Here is a 25,787-nt window from a genome sequence, read left to right as displayed (position 1 = left end):
GGACCGGGCTCGGACTCTGGAGCTCAGGCAGGATCACGAGTGCACACGGGGACAGGGCTCAGACTCTGGAGCTCAGACACCATCACGAGTGCACACGGGGACAGCGCTGGGACTCTGGAGCTCAGACATTATCACGAGTGCACACGGGGACAGGGCTGGGATGACTCCAGAACTCGTGCTCCTCCAGGGCCACTGTGCACACACATTTCACTGACAATGTTTGCAAGGACAGTTTCAGTTCAGCTCCAAATGACGATACCATTGACTCACTCAACGGCTTGGCTCCCTGAACAGTATTAATCAAAATCCAAAGGTTTTTCCTGTGGGAGTTAGGCATGGAGTGGGAGACAAAATGCCTGTAAGGTGGTAACTTAGTTGCTCAGGAGATGCAGAAGTCAATGAAAGAGCAGGAGTCAAGTCACACAGCTCTGGAGAACTAAGGCCACTGTTCTTACAGAATGCCATACTCTGTGGAACTCACTGAAATTTGCAAAGACCAACACAGATGGCTTTGAATGCTTTTCTTTCCTTTTTTTCCTCTCTCTCTTTCAGACTTATTTATTTATTATGTATACAGTGTTCTAGTATTCTGCCTGCACACCAGAAGAGGGCACCAGATCAAATAACAGATGGCTGTGAGCCACCATGTGGGTGCTGGGAATTGAACCTGGGTCCTCTGGAAGAGCAGGCAGTGCTCTTAACCCCTGAGCCATCTCTCCAGCCCCTGAGTGTTTTTCTTATCATTGCCAGAAAGTATCATAGTAGATACATTTCACTAATGTTGTGGGTCAGTACCTCAGTTTTAGTATATCAAACTGTCTGTGTATCAAACTTACTAGGATTTTTTTTTCTAATTCAGTATCTGGCTTATTGTATGTTCTTCTACTTCATAATCCCAAAACTTTTACGTCATATTGGTTTCTAACATTTGAGGGCCAGAATAATGAAAGTCATCTAGAAGAACAACTGAGGTAGGGTGGTGTGCTGGCTCAGCAGACACAAGCTCTTGCTGCACAGGCCTGGTGACCTAAGAGCATCTCTGGAACCCGGGGATCGAGTGAACCCACTCCCAAGGCTAGTGTCTGGCTTTCACACAGGCTGTGGCACACGTGTGCCACACTCTCTTCCTCACACTTAGTAAGTTAAAAAAAAATTGAGGCAGAAACAGTAACTATAGCTTTTCAGACATGTATCATGACATGAACTCTGTTATCTTTATCAAAAAAATAATTTCTTTGTTTTCAAATAATTTCTTAAGTCTCTGATACACAAATAAAAATATTTTTTGTAGTAAAAGCCTCTGAATTTTCAACTTCATCATTCATATTTAAATAAAAAGGTCTTTTAATTACATTTAGATTAGTTTTGATGAATTTAAATTTCTGTGGTGACATACATATAACTTAAAATGTATTTTAATCACTTTATAGCATATGCTTATTGACATTAAATGTGGACATGGTGGATATATTGCTACTTTTCCTTTCTAGAATCTTCCCCTCATCCCCTGCTGAAAGTCTACCTACTAATTATTGACTTTTCATTCCCGTCTGTCTCGACTAACCTCCTCTAAGTGGAATCACACATCTGTCCTTTATCTCTGGCTTATTTCTCTTAGCAGTGATCTTTACAAGGCTCATCTCTGCTGCAGCATGTATCATATGCAATGCTCAATTATATTCCATATACACACGCTGTGTGTTTGTGTCCTTGATTCTGATTCTTTCTGCTATTTACACAGAGGCAGAGCTGCTGAGACAAACGGTGGTTCCATGCTAAACCTTCAAAAATTAACCCCCCAGCTACATTTCTACACCACCCTGCTGGGCATTTATGAGTGACATTTTGGCACAAGGCACTACACTCAACCACAGGGTTGAGAGCAAGGTTGATCTGTGTTTTACAGATGGCTAAGCAGACCAGAGAAAGCCAGAGCTTTGTTAGAGTACAGTGAGGCTCTCTAGTGTCTGTGCCTCCCTCCCCCAACAGCTAAGCTTCTCCTGGCATTTCAACCTGGCATTTTGTTGGTCCAAGGTTGGAGTGAAGAGAGGTCTGTACCTGAGCTGGGGCACCTATCTTCTTTCTCATTCTTCCACAAAGGGATATGGATTAGATCCATCAAGTTGACTTAAATATATTGGTTGACTCTTAAAAATTCATTTTTTGAAAATCAAATTCTAGTTCCCAACCAATAAATTTTGTGTTCGAAAAGCATACCAACTTGTAACTGTGCCTGTTTGTACAAACATCCTAGATGGGGCTCCTGAGTTTAGCTTAGTGGTTCTCATTGTTTAACACACATTCCAGCTACTTGGATGGCTTGGTAAAATGCAGATTACTGTGCGGAACCCTGAGAGTTTCGTTTCTGATTCAAGGCATCTGTGGCACAGCCCAAGAATGTACCAGTGTAACATTTTTCCTCTTGCTGATATCAAGGTACCCTGATACACTGATATGGTACGCTGGCCAGGGTACCACACACCAAGGACCATCACAGACCAACATTTCTCCACCCAAGTTTAAATGGGATCAGGAAGTTCTAAACACTCTGTGTTGAATGCTGTGGGAAAAAAAGGGACACTTTGGCCACCTACAATTCTGACATATGACCCTATGATGCTGTGACCACCAAGATTCATGTGGGATTCTGAAATAACAGATGAGCATTTAAAAAAATAATTTCGATTTTAAACAAACCCTTTAAAATGTAATTATAGTAGGCACTAAAAGTAAACTGACTCTCTCAGGTAGTGTTAACTGCCATATCCATGAGAGATCACATTTGTGTAGAACTTGCTAAGTTTTAACATTATAAAAGCACACCTAAAAAGATAATAGCCCAAATTCAAGCTAATTTCCAATTACCACCCATTTTAATAATTTTCAATCACAGAAAGGATGAAATTCTGTTAGTCATTTCAACATGAATGGGATTGGGGGGCTGGAGAGCATTATGTTCAGTCCAATAGGTTGGGCTGGCACAGGTGGTCTCTAGAGAAGCTGATCTCAGAGCCTGAGAACAGTAAAATTTCCCAGAAGCTGGGGGAGACGGTGGGAGGGATAGCAAAGGCTGAGCAGGGTTCCCAGCTCATATCAGATAAGAGAAGGAAGTTCTGGTGTACACCGGACAGGATTTCTATTTCCAAGAGCAAACGATTTAGAATATTTTTACCACAGGGAAGGAAAGAGTCTGCGCTGAACATGGCGTGCCGTGCACGTATGGCCACAGCACGTGGTGCCTGTAAAGAAGGACAGCTATTATTTACTATTATCCTCTGGGGCTCAGGGTTTGAGCTTCGGGTTTCATGCTTGCTAAACAAGTACTCTAGCACTGACTATATCTACACTCCAACATTTATAATTATTGTGTTAGTTAAATACAGCAAAACGTCCCTCCCTTTGGTAGGCTGAAGAAATCTGCACGTTCTCCATCCATATGAAATGCAAGAAGTGCAGATGGTTTAACTATAGGAGGTTGTTAACCTTGAACCTTTGATAACTTTTATATTAAAATATTATCACCCCTGTAATCTTTATCTTTGCAAAATTTCTCTTCCTATTAGTAACAAAATCTGATGTTCTACATCCTTTTCATTTTCTGAATTAAACTTTAATTGTTCCAAAAGATAGACTGCTCAATCCTCGGAGACTATGGGTCCGGCTCTGCACAAGTCTCATAAAACCCTCAGCCGACTTCATTAATCTTTCTTCTTCCTACTGTCAATTCCCCAGAAAGCTTTATGCAGCCCAGACAACAGTCTTCAGGCCTACCATTAATCTTCCCACCCAAAAAACTGTTTTCTTTACTCAGCATTCTTGGAGTAAAATTTTCAAGCCCAATAAAGTACAAATGTTGTATTCTCGCTACTAATGTCTACCAAGTGAACTGAACTTCAGCTTTATTCAGAAACAGTCCTAAGAAGATACTCTCGTCTGCACGTGGAGCTGGCATTAACACCTTTTCATAAAGACTGCATTTGATTAAGAATAATCCTGGGGATTGCCAGTTTATTCCAGTCATCTTATGTACCTAATTTAGGCCTTGGCATTCAAGTTCCTTTTGTGTGGTTCAGATCATAATGTATAGTCAAAACAGAGCTGTGGCAAGAGAAACTCTCTCTGGGTAGAGTGTTCACACAGTAGAGTGTGTCTAAATTGTGCCCTAAATCTCCCATTGGGTTTTTTGTTTTTTGGTGTTTTTTTTTTTAAATTTATTTATTTATTTATTTATTTATTTATTTATTTATTTATTTATTTATTTATTATGTATACAATATTCTTTCTGCGTGTATGCCTGCAGGCCAGAAGAGGGCACCAGACCTCATTACAGATGGTTGTGAGCCACCATGTGGTTGCTGGGAATTGAACTCAGGACCTTTGGAAGAGCAGGCAATGCTCTTGACCACTGAGCCATCTCTCCAGCCCCCTTTTTTTTGGTTTTTCGAGACAGGGTTTCTCTGTGGCTTTGGAGCCTGTCCTGGCACTAGCTCTGTAGACCAGGCTGGTCTCGAACTCACAGAGATCCGCCTGCCTCTGCCTCCCGAGTGCTGGGATTAAAGGCGTGCGCCACCACCGCCCTCCCATTGGGTTTTGAAGTCGATTTGGAAATAAAATGACTTTTATTAACTTTCAATGAGATTTCGAGGGTATAAGGCTGTTTTTGTCAACTTTCTCTAAGTAACACGTGAATGGTAACTAGTACAATAGTTAGTTATATTGTTCATTAACCAAAGATTCAAGGAAGTCTCTGCAACAGATTAGTGATTAAAGAATAAACATTCCTACTATTCTACCCAAATGAAAAATGCTAATAAAGGTACAATTTCTCCAATTTTGTGATGACCTGGGACTTGAGTTTCTGATATGAAATCACGCCAGCTTTAAGTGCTGAGTGCATCTCCTTCCCTCCTCACAAAGAAGCTCACAGTCAGTCAGTCAAAGCTCAACAAACAAGAACAGAAACTTACGTATATATAACAATATTGCTACTCAATTCTTTTCTACCCTAAAAGATGTTCCCTGCCCCCAAAGAATCATAATCAGTAAAGGGGAGGAATAGATCGACCTGGCAGCAAGATTTCAAAGAGACCTCTACAACGCACGTGCACAAAACCTGGGAGGCGTCCGCATGCATCAGAGATTTCACCTGAAGAAGGACTGGGCATGTTTTCTAGGCAAATGAAAACAGCTCTTCTGCTACATGGCCACATTGCCCAGTGTACAGGTGATTTCTCAAGAACAATCTGTTGCCATTTCATCTGAACACTGTTTTGGTGACCTCTATATAACATAAAGGCCAAAGTTTATCTCTTTCCTTGGAGTAATTAAAATTTAGTGAACATCTATCTCTCTTACTACTGCTAATATTTTGATATGGTTTATTTTTCTGGTACTATGGAATTGAATATCTTTAGGAAGCTTGAGAAAATACGTTTGGGAATGTTTCTTTGACGCAAGTGAGCGAAAGGATGCACTCAGGTTCTTGTCCTGACCACACCACTAACTTCTCAGACAATCTCTCAAGCCGTCACTTGCTACAGAGTATGAACTGGATGGAATCTCAGAAATCACTTTGTCTTATAATAAGAAATGAAGGAGCTAGGGAATCAACATATCTGGACCAAGTTCACTCATTAGTGAGAACTGTGTACACAGATAGGATTAGATCAAATCTCTGAGTCCTCATATTACTGCCTCAAACAATGAACATATTTCTAAAAAGGTCAGTCTTTTGAGCAGGCATTATCATCTGTAATCCTGTTGCTACAACAGCAAGACTATATGTGTTTCTTAAAATGCAGTTTCTAAGACTGTCCAAAAATATCATAGTAGCCTGATTTGGTGACTCATGCTCTTATCCCAGCACTTGGGAAGCAGAGGCAGGTGGAATCTATGAGAGCTCAAGGCCAGTCAATCTGGACAGCTAGGGCCACACAGAGAGATACTGTCTCAAATCATCATTATCATTTGGTTTGAATGAGAATGATCCTCATGTGCTCATGTTTCAATGCTTGGTCCCCAGTTGGCTGAAGTGTTTGGGAAGGATTAGGAGTGTGGCCTTGTTGGAGGGGTGTGCCACTGGGAGGAGCTCTGACCTCCCATGTGGCCATGGCATTCCAGTTGGCTCCCTTTCTGCCTCGTTTGCTGTCTCAGTATGTAATCCCTCAGTCATGCCCATCTGCGGCCACTGTCCCTACCATGACAGTCATGGACTACCCTCTGAAGCTATAATGTCCTAATAAACTCTTTCTTCTCTAGGCTGCCTTCATCACGGTGTCGCTTCGCAGCAGCAGAGAAGTCGCTAAGACCTGGGTGAGACAGCCTGCTTCAATATAAGCTGTGAGCTCCCATCTTCACACTTCCACATGGACTCCAGAGAACGCACTGTTTCGACTCTTAGGGAAGGTAGCTTAATCTGATCTTTGTTTTTCCTCTGATTGTACACTGTTGATCATGAAATATTAAAAACTCCTGAGAAATGACTGATCTGAGCATCCTCAAGGTGCTTATTGGGTCTGTGTTAGTCCAATAGACTTATATGTTAGGTGGTAGATAGAGCAGCCTGCCTGCTGTAATGCTAAGAGCTTATGCATCGCTGTATCAGGCAGTGCAGAAAGATTTACGGAAGGCACTGACCAAAAAGGCAGCCCACAGCCAGGGTACTACACAATCTGAATGCTGTAACCAAGGGAAAGCCCAGCACATTACCCCCCTTTAAAATGTCATGTTTTTAAATTAAAATTTAACAGTGGACTTGGGTGGCATTTCCTATAGATTCCATAATATAGTAGAAGCAGGCAGACACCGCTTTCTCATTGTCCATGTTTTCTCTTGATTTTTAATGACTTTAAAGTAGTTTTCTTAATTGTTATGCTACAGTTCTGGCTTTTATTAACCTAGTCTGAAAAGACTTCAATGCATGTGAACATCAGAGAATTAAGTGCTATGCACATTACCTTGGCTTCCTTCACTGAAAAAATAAAACATACAAAAGGCTATATTACAAAGAAATCATACATACCGTTGGTATAGTTATAGTAGACCCACTGGCCATTCCTGGGTTTTGGCAGTGACACAGGTGTCTCTTCAGCCGGAAGACTGTAGAACCGACACTCAACAAACAGCCGTTGGATAGTGTCATCCCTGGTTATCCGAGAATCATTAAGGCTTAGAGCTATGATCTCAATCCGAATTTCCTCTGACGGCTGTTTAAAGAGTAAACCCAAAAACAACAAAAGCAAAATAATCAAATGAGCAAAAAAATCCTTTATTCTATTCCACTGTTAGTTTAAAAAATAAAAAGTCACAGCCAATGGGTTTCTTCTCTGGAAGGCGGTATACACGACTGCACATTCCACATGATAGATTATTCATGACACACAGAGAGAATGAGATTCTAATGCCCCAGGGTTTGAAGTTAACAGTGTCATGGCAATTGTCTCCTGATTTACATTTGAGGCTATAAATACCCCACTGGTAGTCTATGAGGAGTGGAGATTATGAGGTCTTCATCTCCGATGGTTTTCAGAGTGACAAGTATCAGCTGGCCTTGTTTCAAACTAGGTAATGAACTACATGTTTATCACTGCTTTATTTAATCTGCAGTACCTGGGAACGCTCAATTATGCAGTGATCAAAGCCTGTTGAACACTTTAGCACTATTATGCTAATATATATAGCTATATCAATCTATAGCAACTGGAGCAGAAACTACAGTTCATTCTTACATTTCTGCCATAATTTATTTCATTCAGTAAGTAACACATTTTCAAACAAAAGAAAAAAGTCTTATATCTAAGTTTATATATTATCTCTTGCAATTTATTTTCCATTTCACATTTATAGAATGAAGAATTAATGCTACATTTGTTTGATATTCTCCTAGAATCCACAGACACTAACATGAGATTTAGAAACATTCCTTGAGGAATGACTTCAGTTGACAATGGTGACTTAAATATTTGTTCATACTACAACATTTCCTAAGTTAAATTTGTTTCTCACAACTTAAAATTTGTTACTTAAAAAATTCTTCTTTATATCAAAGCCATGATGCAGTCAACCATATAAACTTCAAGTGACAATTAGAAAAACATGGAAATAACACTTGTTTTGTGACCAGGTTGTAGAAGTTCACTGTTAAAGGCATACCAGCATGTAGACCCACCATAGCGACGATGCAGGCATTTCGCAGCATGTAATTTTTTTTTCTTTTAAACACTGCCTGACCCATTAGTTTCAGTTTCTTATTGGCTATCTCTTACATATTGATCTAACCCATTTCTATTAATCTTTGTAATTAACCACATTAAAAAAGATTCAAGTATCCTATTGAAAGAATGCCTCCAAAAAGAACCATTTCCATTGCTGTCAAAACTCCCTCAATATTTGATGAAGTAATTTTACCCCCTTCTTCCAAAAGACATTTCCTTTTATTATGCATTCTAAGACACTTTAACTAAAAACTGAAATCTGAATATTTCAATAAGGTTATTTTATTATTCAGTAGATTCATGGAAATTTTACTAGGATGACAGAGAAAATTCCACACCATTCTGTCTCCACTAATACAGGTACAAGGCTGCAGCTGGCAATATTACTAGGATTAGCATAGTATGATGAAATATTTAAAGGGAAATTTTTTCTAAAACCTAATAAATCAAATGACTGCCAAATGTCATTAAAGTGATGGTCTTTGACTTGAATATGCTTTTCATATTCAAATTTGAAAAGAAAGAGATGAAAGCCTGGAAAGGTTACTCGGTTTCAACTAATAACCTCAAGCCCTCTCTGTTCACGTGCATAAAAGATGAAGTTGGTGCTATTGTCTAACCTCAGTTCAGAAAAGCCCTCTGACTGTGAAGACTAAGAGGTAAGGAAAATATCTTAAACGATATTGTTTTTTCCTTAAAATGTACTGTGGCTGTAAGGAGCGCACACATTATTTCATGCACAATGCAAAGGTGACAGAATATGGGTGCTCAGAATTCTCTAGCAATAGACCCTTAGATGTTTACGCTTCTGCACAAAAGCAGGAAAGGAAACAGCTGTAAGGAAGAAGCATACTCTCACTCTAGCTTGTGAAGATCAGAATTTAAAACTGCTCATGACACGTGTAATGAAGACACAAATGAATTTTAAGATGGCAAGAGACACCAATTTATTTCAGATGTTATTGTATTAATTCTGTATTAACTATATGATTCCCAAGCAGAAACTTGCATGATTTTAAGAACTAATTTGGGTTGTCAGGCCTATAAGGAATTCTCCAAAGGTAACAACAAAAGGAAAATACAATGAATTATCAAAAAAAAAAGCACTTAAACATATTTGTCTATTTTTCTTTCTGCTCCAGTTTTGTCATTTTGGCAACTTCTCCCACCTCAATATTTTAATTTCTGGCTCAATACTTTGTTCATTTGATATTGCTAGATCTCTACAGGGGTGAATGTCAAATTATCTATGCCCAGAAAGCATGCTCTGAAGAAGACATTTTTCAAGCATTATAATCATCAGTAATGGTGCTAGGCAATTTATTTAAACACTTGATTTAATCTGATACATTTAAGTCAAAACTTCAACTAGTTCATCTAGGAAGATCTGGAGATGAAGAGACCCAGCATCGGCATGAGTGGACATCATCTCTCTCCTCCCCCAAACCCATTTGTTCTCTGGAATTTCTACCTCCGCCAACAGCAGTCTTTTGACTGTTGTTGCCTACAGCTAGAAGGTCTGAGTCTTCTTGCTGTTTGCATCTTTCCCCGCTCCAACGATACGTTATAGATCACCATTTCTGTTCTTTTTCCTTCCTATTTTAGTGCTTGGCAGAACTGTCGAAAGCGTTTGATATTTCACACATTGTGTGGCCATTGATCCCTTTTCTCATTTAGGATCTGAAAAATGTCTTTAGATTCTTATTGGGGATAACTTCACATCAATGGATTTTTAGTTATTAAAAAGTAAAAATTTGAAAGAATGAGGGAGAAATTAGACAGGATTAATATAGTAGGTAACTTGTTGGCAATAGGAAACACACTGTATCAAAAAGTTCAGCCATCACTACTGGGCACACCCAGGAAGTAGATCTATTCTCTTGCCTTTAGTCCCAACCACTCTCCTTTGTAAGAGAACTATCTCTCTAAAGCTAATCTATATGACCTTTTGTTTTGTTTGAATTTTTTTCTACTATCCTATACTCCAGCCATTCCCTTAAGCCGTGGTGTGCTGGGTATACTGTTTGTTTTTTTTTGCATCTGTACTTTATTCTGTCTGAAATAATCTTTTCCATAGGACAAAATCCAGGCACTGTGAGCATACCCTTTGTGCTGACCTCTAAGTGACTGCTGGCTGCTTTCTTCACAGCCCTCACTGTTTCTCACTCTCACAGCACTGCACGGAGCCTCTCCCAGCTGCTTCTCTGTAGACCATGAGCTCCAGCAGGGAGGCCCAGGGCTTATCTGTCTGCTGTTTACCATCCTTACCAGCACCAGCACACAGTAGGCTCACAATAAACATTTAGAGGGAAAGAAGAGGATGCAGAGATGCTACATAGTCAGACTCTTTTATATTCCCAGAACTATTGAAGCTGCGTTTCTAGGGCTTTCTCAGTTGAAGAATGTTGATGTGTGATACATTTTGGGAAATGGGTGATTTTTCACCACTGCATTAATTGGGGAAGATTATCTAAAAGATTAACGCACTGAATCTGGGTGGCAGGGTAGTATGACTTTAACTCTTGCGTATGTTTGAAATTTGTAAAGATACTTTAATTAAGAGAATTAGGAGTAATAATGTGGTTGAGAAGACAGTGGATGATTCTGGGAATGGTCCCAGCACTCAGGAGGTAAGGCAGGAGGATCAACATGAGTTTGAGGCACATAAGCGAGATTCTGTCTCAAAGACATACTTACACACAGGCATGCACACATGCACTCTCACACACACACACACACGCACACACACACACACACACACACACACACACACACACACACACACACACGCAAGCATGCACACACACACACAGAGGGGCCAGGTTTTTTTCAGTAGAAGCCTTCTAAAGTCTGCTTAGGATAACAACAGTACAGTACATGTGGCACCCTTGGTGTGGACCTTCGGTACTAGGTAAGTTGATGCGTTCCATCACTGTCATGTCCCCCAGTTGCCCCACCGCTTCCCAAGTTAGGGAAATGTCAACATCAGCATGTAAGAGGGACGTTTATAAGTTGTGACTGCGGTGGACAGAAGTAACGGAAGTGGCTCAGGTAAGGACTGCATGACTCCCTTTAGTTGTCAGTATAGATGGACGCTCCGCACTATGTGACTGAACCATCTGGAAATGTGACGACAGCTTGACTTACTCAGAGAAACAGGAATCTGAGCTCCCCGATTTTGGCTCTGTTCCACTGCTGCCCTGATGGATGGTACCTGACTTCCAGCCACAGATCTCCGCAGTGCTAGTTAGGCTGTTGTTAGCAAGTGGGAAATGTCCATGTTTGATCTCACAGCACCCTGCTCAGTTCTCCATCTGAGTTTACACACTCCGCTGACACAGTGGGGTTAGTCTGGCTTTTCTCTCCAGTGCTAGGGACTGAACCTCGGGCCTTGCATATGGTAGATGGGCACTCTGTCATTTCACTGTTTCTCAGAAAGTGCTCTAACCTGGGGCTCTACACACAGCATCGTGGCTTTCTGTGAGGATGACTCATGATGCTTTGCCCTTTGTCTCAGCCAGTAAGACTGCATCTAACAATGCTAAGGTTACAGATGTGCTTAATTTTAGTCTCAGTTTCTATAATGAGATGGCATTAAGTTTTCTATGTATTTAATTTTTAAAATTATATATATTTGTGTGTATGTGTGTGTGTGTGAGCGTGTGTATGTGTCACAGCATTCAAATGTCACAATGAGTTTGTGGCCAGAGGACATTGTAAGCGAGACCTTGTGGGTCCTGAGGACTGAATCCAGGCAGTCAGGTTTGGAAGGAACACTTTCATCTACTAAGCCATCTTGCTGACTTCAAATTTAAGTCTTCAATTTTAAAACATGAAAATGTGATAAAAGTATAGAAAATAATTTGATTTTTAAGTACCCACTGTCTTATAATGATGTCATGTATGTCAACCCTTGTGCTGAAGAAATTAATATTAACAATAATATTAATAAAGGTAAATCTCTCAAATGCCAAATTCTTTCATGTTTCTTCAGAAGTGATCTGTTCTGAAATTGGTTGTATCATCCCAAAGCATACAATCATATTTTCTCTTTTCATATGTGTCCATAACCAGCATACGACACTCTTTTCTGTTCTTAGATTTCCCTTGATGGTAGCAGACACCATTAGTCATTCCATAACTAGTTCTGTCGTCCACTATTATGTTTGTGAGATTTTCTTATCTTAGTCAAATCATTCTAACTCTTGGTCCCTTATAATACATATATGGTAATATATGTAAAATATACGGAGTCATTTCTCCCCCTTGTGCTGGTTTTTGTCAGGCTGACACAGACCTACATCAGTCCGGGCTATGGGGCATTTTCTTGGCTGCTAACTGATACAGGAGGGCTCGGCCCACTGTGGATAGTGCTATTCCTAGACAGATGGGTCTGGGTTGTATAGGACAGGAAGCTAAGTAAGTCAAGGAAGCAAACCAGCAAGCAGCCTGCCTCTATGGGATTTGCTTCACACTCCTGGAGCCTTGGTTTCCCTTAACGATGGACCAATCTATAAGTAAAATAAACCCCTTTGTCTCCAATGTACTTTTGATCATGATATTTTATCACAGCACTAGGAGCTCAAAGTAATATACTGCATATGCAACCCCCCCCCCACAATATCTGCCTGTCGGAGACATACGTGGAGCTTGGTTCTTTGTAAAAAAAAACAATAGAAAGAAAACAGAACTAGAAGGTGATCTACATCTGTGCCACTGAGGAGTTACAGTTTTAACTGGGGTGGTAAGTCCAAATCAAACTCACTACTGACGGCAGCAGAGGTGTGTGTAAGGAGGCTGGAATGCACACTGACTGAAAGAGTCTTCTACTTCCTCCCTTCAGACTGGGCATAGGAAAAGCCATTCCAAAGATTCAAAGAAGCCTCCTTGACTTTATACCAGCCCCCAAGGCTTCTGTGTAGCAGGAATAATAACCTCTTTTGAGGGGAATGGTGGTACATGCTTTAATCCCGCACTTGGGAGGCTGAGAGGAAGACTGTGAGCTCCAGCCAGTCTGGGACACCTAATGAGATGCTGCCTCAATAAAACCAAATGCTAAGGATGTGCTCAGTGCACAGCACATGGCTCTGGATTTGACTCCCAGGATTCCTCCCCCCTCCCCCTCCAGTTATCTTCATACAGGCCTTGAAAAGTTTCACTTTTTTGAAGATGATAAATATTTGGGAAAAATAAGAAGACATAGAAAAAAAGCGTGTGTCTCCATACCTCAGTGCCAAGGTGACGCTGTTAAACAAACAAAGCCAAGCTGGTCTCATTAGTGGATGACCTCTCTTTGCTAACATGTTCTGTTAGCATGCACCACGATGAATAAATCTGAACACTGAAAAGTTCAGTGCAGGGTTAAAGTGGCACTATAGGTAACTGAGAGCGCTTATTTTTAAAGTGTTTTTATGCCCCTCTACCCCATGAAAATAACTGTGTCTGTAATGGTCAGCAAATTTGAGGCTTATTACCACACACTGTAAGATTTTTTTGTGTCGCACAAGGATGGACATGCAAGGCTTATTTTAACATCCCTGTGGTTGACTCTGGTGGGAGTGAAGGAAGGAGAGAGGTTTAAACAGCCCTCGGTCACAGGTGACTCTGACGTGCTGCCACATGCTGCTGGTTTGAGGCTTATCCTTGAGAAACCCTGCTCTAGTCCCCACACTCACCCTCTACCCACTGACCCTTCTTCACTACTTAGAGGGGACTTCCAGAACAACCACAGTAAACGGCTCTTTAGTCACCTGACATTTTAGAGCAAGATTATTAACGAATTATTTCCTTTGCAGAGGCAATCTATGTCATCATTAAAGACAGTCTAATACAGTGGTTCTCAACCTTTCTAATACAGGTCCTTTGATACAGGTCCTCATGCTGTGGTGACCCACAGCCATAACACTATTTTTGTTGTTACTTCACAATTATAATTTTGCTACTCTTATGATCTGTAATGTCAATATCTGATATTTGACCCCTGTGAAAAGGTCGTTCAACTTCCAAAGGAGTCACGACTCAGGTTGAGAACCATGGGTCTAATATAAACTATAAACAACCTAACAGCTTTTGACTAATCCTTTCAAAGTAAAGTTTCTTGGACAGTAAATCTAGTAGAGATTCCTGAACAAGGGCTAACTGATTTGTGTACTGAGTAGCTCCCAGAACCAGAGCACATTTTGAGGAGGCCAGCCAGCCATAGGATCAGTCCGCAGTTACCAAAACCAGAAAATACCTTAACTGGCTATTACTTCTTCAAGTAGCCAATTGGTTACAGTTTGACTGACGGTTACAGTTTGATTAATTGGCTATGTGGCCTTTCAGGACTTGGTCCATACTGGCTCAGTCTTCCCAGCCCCGTGCGGATGCTCAGTCTAATCTACAGTCTCCTACAGAAATCTACGTAGCACATTCCATCCAATGAATAGGGAGCTGACAATTTTTTCCTGTAATGATCAGACAACAAGTACTTTTAGCACAGCATATTACATGGTCTCTGTGAAACCACTCAATTTTCCCCTGTAATAAACTGGTGAACAGTGCAGCTAACTGCCAGCAAATTATGACTTTTCACACATGTGTGAAAATGTTGATTTTAACCAAAAGTTTGTATTAGCTAAAACTGTTCAAAACTCAAGGGGGTACCAAAAAAGCTTATTTAAATAAATGTGGAACAGCTGCATTACAGATTATTATGTACCTACTAAAATAGAGTATATGTCTATGAAAAGATGCTCATAACACATTGGAGATTAAGTTAAAAACATGAAATAGTTTTAAAAGCAACTGTTATCAGCAAAACAATGCAACCATTCTGGTTTTTATATAAAACATACTTAAAAACCTGCCTGCTAGTTTAAGTTTATATCCAAAATACTGAGAGGGGTTTATTACCCAGTGGTAGAATATCATACAAGATTCTTAAGTGATTTGATAATTTTTAATGTAAAATTGATTATTTTATATGTATATCTTTTTATTTTATTTTACATACCAACCATAGTTTCCCTCCCTCCTCTTGTTCCCTCCCCGACCTCCTTCTATTCCCCCATTCACTCCTCCTCTGTCTCCATTCAGAAGGGGTAAGGTCTCCCCCGGGAATCAGCAAAGCATGGCCTATCAAGTTGAGACAGGACCAAGCTCCTCCTCCCTGCATCAAGGCTGAAAAAGGCAACTACCATACAGGTGCTGGGAATTGAACCCAAGTCCTCTGTAAGAGCAGTCAGTGCTCTTAACCCCTGAGCCTTCTCTCCAGCCCCACGATTTAGTATTTTTTTAATTGTTGAATTCTAAAACTAGTGCATTGCTTTTTTTCATCTTGACTGTGAAAGTTGTAAACTGTATTTTCTGGTATCATCTCTGCAGCAGCTGGGCATGCTAGCTTATTGTTAGTGATGGTGTTACTGGTAGACAGAATGTTAGCCCAAATAACCAAGGTTGCTTTAATACAACAGCCGTTAGTGGAAACAGAGCGAGTGGTGTCAAGGTATCCTGCACAAAAGCCCACTCTCTCTTGCTGCAATTTGCCAGTCTTACCTGTACACACATTTAACACACCTGCATTAGTCCAGGTTCTTTAGAGGAACAGAACTTACAGAAAGAATCTATTTATCTATCTACAGAAACGGGATTTATTAGGATGGCTTACAGGCTATTGTCCAGATAGTACAGCAATGGCTCTGTACCAATGGAAGGTTCAAGAATCTAGTAGTTGGTAAGTCCACAGGCTGGACGTCTCAGCTGGTCTTCTGTATATACTGGAATCTTGAAGAAGTGGGCTCTAATGCCACTGAAGGAATGGACTTGCCAGAGTGAGAGCAAGCAGAGAACAAACTTCCTTCTTCCACAGCCTTTGTATAGGCTGCCACCAAAAGGTGTGGCCCAGATTAAAGATGTATCTTCCCACCTCAAAAGGTCTTTATTAAAAGTGGATCTTCCCACTTCAGATCCCTCACAGGTGAACCCAGCTACTTGGGTTTTAATTAATTCCAGATGTAGCCAAGCTGACAACTAAGAATAGTCATACAACACCCATGAGCTGACAGGCATATATTTTGTTGTGGAAAGTGGACACCTCCTTTAAGTGATAAACTTGACAAGGATGCGAAAGGATTAATTTCTCAGTACCTTGGCAAGTACAAGTTCTCAGTTTTGACGTCTATTTGGAGGCTCTAAAACAAGGCTTTTAATCGATGTATTATACATCAAATTGATACTGTTAACTTATGATTATTCAAATTAATAAAATATTCATAGAGAAATGTCCAAAGTTTTACATTTCCCAGACTTCTGCTCCCCACCCCCATTAATTATCATGCCTAGAAGCTTTTTAGCAAAAGCAGCAGTCGTCAGGCTGACGGGATCTGACAGGCCAGCAAGGCCCAATTACACTCGCGCTCTGTGCCACTTTGATGTCCGGGAAACGAAGAGAGATAGGGGCCAATTGGGTAGCACATTATGTTAATGACTTGATTTAATCCCGCCACTAAACTTTATGTAGCCTGTTAAGAAAGATGCTAACACTAATTATACCACTTTGGAAAGGAAAGGAGGGGACAAGCATTTCATGCTGACAAAGCGAAGCTCATAGATGTCGTAAATGAAATGAAACAAAGTGAAGTAATCTGTGATTAATTATAGATCACAGACAGGAAGGAACGAGAGGGAACCAAGGAGTATGTCCAAGTCCTGAGAAATCTGCTAGATTCCTTTTAAGGATCAACATTCTAAGAAATAACTAGAAGCTGTCAGGATCTGTTAACAGAAAAAAAAGAAACTGAGTGATCTTAAATGCTTACACGGCAATACCAGAGAATTCCAGTCACAATGCCATTGGCCTTGTGAGATGTACCTCGGCACTATTTCTAGTCCTAACTGCAACATTATAAAAGGAAGCAGTTCTAAAAGTCTGTGAAGAAGGGATACGACAGGGTGGGTTATCTAATAACTTTTTAACTACTTTACCTCTAACTATTCTTTACACTGAATCTACCTTTTAAAATACATCCTAAGAACACAGATTACTTAAGAATAGGAGCCGAAATGGCTCAGTGGTTTTCTTGTTGATCTTGCAGAGGACCCAGGTTCAATTCTCAGAAACCACGTGGCAGCTCACACCTGTCTCTAACTTCAGTTCCAGGGGACTCTGTGTGACACAGACACACATTCAGGCAAAGCACTAATGCACATAAAATGGAAATAAGTCTGAAAGGACAGGAGCGCATTGCTTTGACTGCTTTATTCCCAGTCCCTAGAGTAAGCATCTCTTGTCTGCTTAATGACGAGTCGTTCTTCCTCCATTCTTCAAAATTGTCAGGAGAAAACAGGGTGTAGTAGTGGTTATCCATAGAACTACTTACTCAGGAAGCTGAGGCAGGAGGATTGCTTTGAGCCTAGGAGTTTAACATTGTCCTTGGCAATATAACAGAACTCTAGTCTTTAAAAATGCCATATCAATCCAAGCCAAGCCAACCCAACCCCTAATAAAACCAAACCAAACAACTAAACCAAAACCAAACTAAACCAAACCTTATGCAACCCCAAACCAAACCAAGCCAAACCAAGTCAAACCAAACCAAACCACCACTAAACCCAAGCCAACCTGGCCAGCCTTAATGCTCTGAACTCCCCATTTCAGTTGACTGTCCCGGGGCTCCTCAAGTGCTCCACAAGCACCTTGTTCCAACCAAAAACTCTCTTGAACCTCAACAATTTTTGCTCCATGTTTTAAATTCTCATGCTTTTCTCACTGGCCTCTAAGTCCTTCCCTGTTTTTCCCAGCTCCTAATTATCTGTAACACTGTCCAAGCACTACTAACTCTAGGAAGTCATCCTTCATCTTAGAGCATCCTCGCCACGCCCTCACATGCCATTCTCCTGTACTGCTCACCTTTGATCAGTCCTTGCTCCACAGCTCTCACGTGGGCTCTAGGCTACCCTTCTCAGATCTTAACTCCATAATAGAAGCGAGCCAGGCATGTGCACTCATGGAATCCCAGCACTCAGAAGACTGAGGGAGCTGCTCTACAAAGCAACACACACACATACACGCACACACGCACACACACATGGAGAGAGAGAACCTTAAAAGTACTTAAAGATAACCTAAACATATGTTCTCACATATTTAATCATTTCTAAATAGCTCATAGCTCATGAATGGCACTATTGGAAAGTGGGGTTTCAAAGGAGGAAGTTAAGCTTGAGGTGTGCTTTAGAAGGAGATCCTGCAACAGCAGCAGCTTCACATCTTATCCCCAGGTATGAGGGGGGCAGGCCTCCTCCCCCCTGTGTTCCTGCTATGGTGTGCCTTCTGACAACAGGCTGTAGACCAAGCTTCTGAAGTGTTAGCCCAGACAAACTCTTCATAAGCTGGTTGTTGCAGGGTTTCTACATGCCGTGACAGTTTGACTCATGTGCCCTCCTGTCTACAAACGCTATGGTGCACTAATATGCTATGGATATTTTTAAGCTTAAATTTGAGCCAAGTGCTGCAGTTCATGGCTGCAGTCCTTGCACTTGGGAGACTGTGGCAAGATTACTGTGAGTTCAGGGCCACCCTGGTTGCATAGTGAGTTCCAAATCAGTGTGGATTATGGCGTAAGACCTTGTCTCAACAACAACAACAACAACAAATAACAGGGCTACTGCTACTGGTGATACGATACTTCAAACAAAGTTAATACCATCAACAATCCAGGAAGATGATGCCTTCCCCTTGACATGATGTGCTGAAAGAACACAGCATCATTTTTGTAATATTCCCACAAGGCAGAACCAGAATGTGATCTCAATAGCAGAGACACAGCAGAGAAACCCAAACTACAGGACATCCTGTAACAGCTGGTCTGTGGTCTACACAGTCAGTGTCAGAGAAGACTCAAACAAATGCTGAGGAACCACTACAGATCAATAAAAGCTAAATGGACATGGAACACAAGGCACAATTTAGATACCCATAAATGATACTGTTGGGCAAGTGGCAGGATTTCAACGAGAACTGAGATTAGTGAGATGCTGTGGTCTTTTTCTGGTAGCCTAACATACAGGTCCTAGAACCCCTAGACCCGCTGTAGTTCCCAGTGAGATGACTTGGTGTTGGTGAAAGAGCAGATTGGATTCGAGCTGTGACTTTTAGTTAGACTTCATAACCTCCAGCAAAAAGAGGGAGCTGCGGGTCAACCTAATTATCAGTGGCCAGTGATTTAATCTGCCATATCTATAGGACAGAGATTCCATATAATTCCCCCAAGCTGTGAGAATGCAGATCTCTGAGAGGCGAAGGGATGTGGGGGTTTCAAATATGGTGTATTCCGAAAGGGCATGGAAGTACCACAGGCCTCCTTTTGTACTTTGTCCTAAGTGTGTTCATCTACACAAGACACTTAAAGGCAAATAAATGCTGGCCTACGTTCTGTGAGTCACTCTAGTGAGCTGATTGAACCCCAGTTTATTGTCAGAAGCACAGGTAAAACCCTTGATAGAGTTTGGTATCTGGAGTGGGGATTCAGTCCTAGGACACTATTCCTGTAACATGTAGCTTCTGATTTTGTTTATAGATACGCCACAACTGAAGTAGATTAGAGGTCCCTTATCTGATGTTCTTGAAGAAATGTTTGGTTTACGGGGAGAACACCCACAAATATCTGATTACAGAAGTGTTATGTTTTGTGTTAAGAGAGTTCAGTAGGGGAAATAGAGTTTATCTTAGGTTCTCAGAATTATATACCAATACTGTCTTGTTGCTGTGGAGTTCTTGGAGGTGAAGGGCCATCCTTGCAGTTCTGAAATGGTTCCCAGGAGTTCCATACATAAGGATGTATTTATATTATAAACAAACACTTAGGTATGATCACACATACATATGTTTGAGAGACTGGAGGGTAAAAGAAATGCAGCAAAATGCTAACAATTTGTGGATTCAGATAAAGGATGTATAGTTGTCTATGGTTTTTGTAATCATTAAAGTCTTAAAAGGGTTCCATTTCTCATATTAAATGATTTGCTAAAGTAGCATACAGAAAAGCTGGCATAATCAATAAGAAGTGTGCGCATCACTGTCTCGGTCCATTTGTACAGGGTCTGGTGTCTGCTCTGTCTCTGATGGGGCCTTGATGCTGTGTCCTCAGAGAGGAGGAACATTATGTTCTCTTGTGGCAGGAGAGCCGGAGTGCTCCCTTTATTCTGCCCCCTCTTTTTTTATTTGAGCGCTAATCCTATTCATGATCTTGGAGTCCTTATGATCCAGCGAACCTCCTCCAGGCCCCAGTTCTTAACACTGCTGCCGGGGGGTGAACCTTCAATATTTCTCTGTGAATTGTATTTTGGACAGCAAATTAAGACTGCTTGGTCTATTAATTTGGAGAGCTCTTTGTTGTGGGTCTTGAACATTGCAGCATGTTTACTTTAGCCTTGACCTCTGCCCATGAGACGCCAAGAAGCAGTTCCTCTTAATGTGACAGTAAGCAATGCTTTCAAACAGTGCCCAATGTGCAGCTGTGATAGTCTAGGATAGCAAAATTTGGACAACCATTTTCTCTGCATTCCAAGTTAATTAAAGATGATGAGTAATGTTTTGAAAATAAGATTAACTGCTACGCTGTCCCTGTTGTTTACTCTAGGCCAACATCCAAAGTATCTATTGCTCCACTCCATTGTAAACAAGGCCTTCTTACAGAAAGGTTGCAAGTTGGTGCATTCTTGTAGCTCTTCCTGAACTAGATGTGCTTATGATTTTCTTTTTGTCCATGAGCTGTCACAGCTACAACAAGACTCTCTTTACTATGTGATGCAGGATGATATTGATGACAGGCCTAGTCCAGAGGTTAGATGTGACTAATTCGTCCTTTGGGGAATGGACATTTTTGTGTGACTGTCGTTGGGCAATAAGTAAATCAAACAGATGAAGTCAGCCAAATGACTGTAAGGAAAGGAGGCAGCCACACCATTTCAGAACATACATATCCTTTAGGATTTTTATTTAAAATCACCCCAAACTGACCCTTCCTATCAACGTCATTTATTAGGAAAATGGCTATTGGGCAGTGTCTTCCTTTCAAGGTCTCAGGTTCTCATCTAGAGAATGGGAAAGGAGGTCAGAAATCAGCTAAGGAATTCAAGTGTTGACTGACTCAGCTACTCATACTATTTACAACCTAACTGATGAGTTATTAATACTAGTTGGCTTTCCATAAGCACGTCTCTCCAATCATTATAGAGCTCCCTAAAAGCAGAAGTGGAACACTGTGTTTGCTTTCACTGTAGGCAATGAATTCCTGGTTACCATATGAAGAATGAATATTGTTTATAAACTGACAAGATAAATATATTCTTGTATTATTGTCTTCACAGACCCAGAAATTATTCAATATCTCATTTCTTATAATCTTATGTTCAAAGACTAAATCACTTATGTGCTCAAAAAGCTGGCTGAAGTAGACACTGTCTTATGGAATAAACTACTGATATATAACAGAAAAATCAAACATGCAGACATGATAAATGGAAAGTTCTTAGTGAAATGGTGTGATGGTTAATTTTATTTGCCAACATGATTAAGCCAAGTGGTACCCAGACATTTGGTCAATTCAATAATGTTTGAGAAATAATTTATGACTTGACAACTGAGTATCTGTGCTTCTGGATAGTGTAAATTCTAGATAGACTCCAAAAAGCAAACTGGTCTTCCTAATGTGGATGGGCTCTATCTAGTCAGTTGAAGGGATAATGGCACCAAAAGGCTGAATAGCAGGGAGCTCCTTGCTGGGCAGGGTGGCACACACACTTTTAATCTCGGCACTCAGAAGGCAGAGCCAGGGGAATCTTTGTGAGTCTGAGGCAGCCTGGTCTACAGGACAGCCAGAGCTACACAGTGAGACCTTACCTCAAAGATCACTGTGCATGTGTACACACACACTCACGCAAAGAAGGAACTCCTTGTGCCAGGGTGACATCAATGGGGACACACTTCAAACTTGGCCTGAAACAGATTCTCGGTTCTTGAGCCTGCTGGCTTTGAGATCAGAGAGCATTGCCACTGGATGTCCTACCCCTCAGGCTTTTGGACTCAGATTGGCAATACACAATCTGTTCTCCTATATTACTAGCTTATTGATCGAAGATCTTCATTATAGTATCCAATCTCTTAGTAAATCTCTGTCTATCTGTCATCTATCGATTTATCTATCTGTCCATCCATCCATCCATCCATCCATCCATCCATCCATCCATCCATCCATCCATCCATCCATCCTCTACTGTCAGTTCTACTTTATAAAACCAAACCTCAAACAAAAAACTTATTTCCTTATTGATATCATCAGCTCTAATGGGAAGTTGAGAATTTCCATTTGCTGGCTTGATAAATTATTTAACAATTGATTAACAATTTGATTAGTCAAAAAATATTAAATTTAACTTAACTGAGCACTATAATTAAAACTGTTCAGGTAAGTGTATATAAAATTCCTTCTTTCATTTATCAATTTTAAGCAATGAACATTCCACATACTAGGTTACCAAAGGTTAGATAATATTAATCAGTGAGCTCCAGGCTCAGTGAGAGAGGTGGAGAGTGATGGGGGAAGACACCTACGTCAGCCTTTGACCTCTACATGCACTCACACATGTGCACACAAACAAATGCATTGTTTCATGAAGGCACTGTGACAAACATGTTATGCTCATGGTTTTATTTTACAGAGATAGTAAGCTTAGAATATGCAAAGGAGGAGTTAAAAAGAAGTACTGCTTTTTTTCCCCCCAAAAGCTGAAATTCTAAAAAAAAAAATGTTCCAGGGAAGTTAATATGGAGGAAGAGAGAAGCCTTTTCATTTTATTTACCTATACTTCCCCCCTTCCTTCTGTTGCTCCATCCTTGCTTTCCTCACTTTCACTCTAGTGATGGGGATCACAGCCTTGAATGCTAGGCTAGGACTCCAGCACTGCACCACACCCACAGGACTCCATCACTGCACCACACCCACAGGACTCCATCACTGCACCACACCCAGGACTCCACCACTGCACCACACCCACAGATCTTATCTCTCTCTTTTCTTAAAAATGATTACATAGTGCTTATTTGTTTACATATTTATTTATTGTGTGTGTATGTATGTGTGTGCGTATGTATGTATGTATGTGTATGTATCTGCGTGGAGAGGACAACTTTCAGGAGCCTGTTTTCTCCTTCCACTATGTGGGATCCAGGGACTGAGACAGTACTCTAATTAACCACTGGACCAGCCCTCCAGCCCTGTTTCTGTACGTCAGGTAGCTCGGCTTGAGCTTGCACTCTTCTGTGTATTGAGAACTTAGGCGTGTGTTACTTGCCTGCTGGTTTTTACATGGAATGTATAAAATCTTTCCCTCCCGCCTATGATAAAAATATTCTCTTAAATGTAGAAAATCTCATGTATATTTTGAAATTTAATTTTCTTTTCAATATTTCATTTTATATACTACATTTCAGAGGTGTGATATAAAATGAAGTCTTGGACATGTTTAATCCTTTTTTCTGAATAGTTTTAGTCTTTCTGTCAGAAGTGAAATAATTTTAGCAGTTTGTCAACAGACATATTTAGGTTTGAATACTCTACAAAGTTATGAATTCATAAGTAGGTAAGCTATTACAGTTTCAATGCTATCTCACAGCTGTATTCTCTGAGACACAGATCTGCTTTAGTCCATCTTTGTACACAGAAACTGAAAGGGAAGCAGGGAGGCTGGATGGTTTTAGCAAGAGGTGGATCATGTTACTGGTGTCAGGTACTCTTTGAAAAAGAGTTACATGGTGCAGTCCATTTTCTAACACAAGTATAAGCAGGAGCCAAGGAGGTGGTTCAGTCGGTTAAGTGCTTGCCATGCAAGCATGAGAACCCCAGCTTGGTTCTATAATCAAGTGTGAGTCTATAATCCCAGCGGAAGGGAGACGGAGACAGTTAGGTCCAAGTGGACATGCTGGCCAGATAGTCTGGCCAAAGCGATAGGTTCAGAAAGAGACTCTGTCTCAAAAATAAGATACAGAGTTACTGAGCAAGACCCTTGGTGTTGATCTCTGGCCTCCATACACAGGTGTGCATTCATATAAACATGTGCACATATATACATAAACATACATGCATTAATAAAACTATCTTGCAGCAGACAAGTAAAACTTTTCCAGAAATATTTTTACCTTAAATTTCCATTTATGAAGCCTGATATGCTGAGAATGACAGTCAGCCTTAGTTTAGAACACTGTTCTGGCATGGATCTACTCACCTGTTTGGTTTCCTTGGAGACGGAACCTGGGATGATACAGTCATCGCTGTCAGAAGCTGATCTGTCCTCATCTGTCAGAAAACATGAGGCAACACTTACCCAGGTTTGCCAATGTACTTAGTGCACATGTCACAGGACAACAGAAAGGAACAACATGACAACCAGTTTTATCCACTATGGATGTACATTTTAGGAAAGGAAGAAGTACCATGAAAAACTACCATGTTTAATTTTGGTAAACACAAAAGAAATAAAAATAATTCTTGCCATAAAATTAATGAAAACAATGTAAAAGGTAATAGATACTTTTTTCTCTTAAAATTCTTACATTTAGTTATTTATTTGTGTGTGTGTGTGTGTGTGTGTGTGTGTGTGTGTGTGTGTGTGTTTCATGGGCCACTAGAAGTGTGGAGGACAGAGGCTAACTTGTGTGAGTCAGTTCTCCCCTTCTATTATGTGGGACCAGGGAATCAAACTCAGGTTCTTAGGGTTGGTGGTAAACCCCTTTCCCCATTGAGCCATCTTTCTAGTCCCTTCTTTTCCTCTTCATAGCTGGACTATACCATACTTCATTACTGATCCAATTATTTAAAAAAATTCCTATATTCTGCTTACTGTATTTTAAACTTGAAGCAATATTACAAATTTTCATATATACTGGTAGCAAACAAAACTTAAAACATTCAGACTTTATTATACTCCCAAGTAGAAAAAGCTGATGAGTGCTCAGGAAAGTGGGACTTCTCTTTCATAAAAAAAAAAACACACACACACACACACACACACAGAATGATTTTAAAAGGAAAAATAGCAAAGACTGAAGGAAGAACACTTTCTAAAGCGAAGCCACACTTGTATCACAATTTATATTATTTGTGCAAGGATGGCATTAAGTAAGTACTTACAGGATATTCACAAAATACAGGCGAGAGGATTAGCAAATCTTTCAATCTTCTGGACATATCAGTTTACATAGTAATTCAAAGTGTGGTCATGAATACATGAGAGAGAAAAGCAGGAGGGAAAAAACTGGGGGAAGAAAGGGAACCAGCTCTGGTGGGAACAGGGGAAGAGAATGAAAGAAAGCAAGACATCATGACACATAGGTGTGGAAATGAAATGAGGAAATGCATTACTTGTGTATTAGCCTAAAGAGTAAGACTCTGAGCCTAGCTAATTATAGTTGAAAAAGTATCAATGAAATTGTGAACACCACACCCCTTTATGATAAAGGTATTGGAGAGATTAGGGATACAAGGGTCATACCTAAATATAATAAAAGCTATATACAGCAAGCCGACAGCTAACATC

General features: G+C 40.5%; 1 protein-coding gene across 3 annotated transcripts in view; it reads right to left on the bottom strand.

The window, feature by feature from the left end:
- The window catches only part of Rpgrip1l (RPGRIP1 like), a 108,971-nt gene that overhangs the window by 9,729 nt on the left and 73,455 nt on the right, over positions 1 to 25,787 (bottom strand). For all 3 annotated transcript variants that reach the window (XM_013354629.2, XM_026777284.1, XM_026777283.1), the window contains 2 exons: positions 24,477 to 24,547; positions 7,022 to 7,205 (listed from right to left, as the gene is read on the bottom strand). In XM_013354629.2, the coding sequence (XP_013210083.1) occupies positions 7,022 to 7,205; positions 24,477 to 24,547 (255 nt within the window). The remainder of the gene's footprint in view (positions 1 to 7,021; positions 7,206 to 24,476; positions 24,548 to 25,787) is intronic.

The sequence above is a fragment of the Microtus ochrogaster genome, unplaced genomic scaffold (genome assembly GCF_000317375.1).
Source record: "Microtus ochrogaster isolate Prairie Vole_2 unplaced genomic scaffold, MicOch1.0 UNK54, whole genome shotgun sequence".
NCBI classification, from domain to species: domain Eukaryota; kingdom Metazoa; phylum Chordata; class Mammalia; order Rodentia; family Cricetidae; genus Microtus; species Microtus ochrogaster.
Note: the sequence above shows the minus strand (reverse complement) of the source record. Positions and strands in the feature narration are given on the sequence as shown.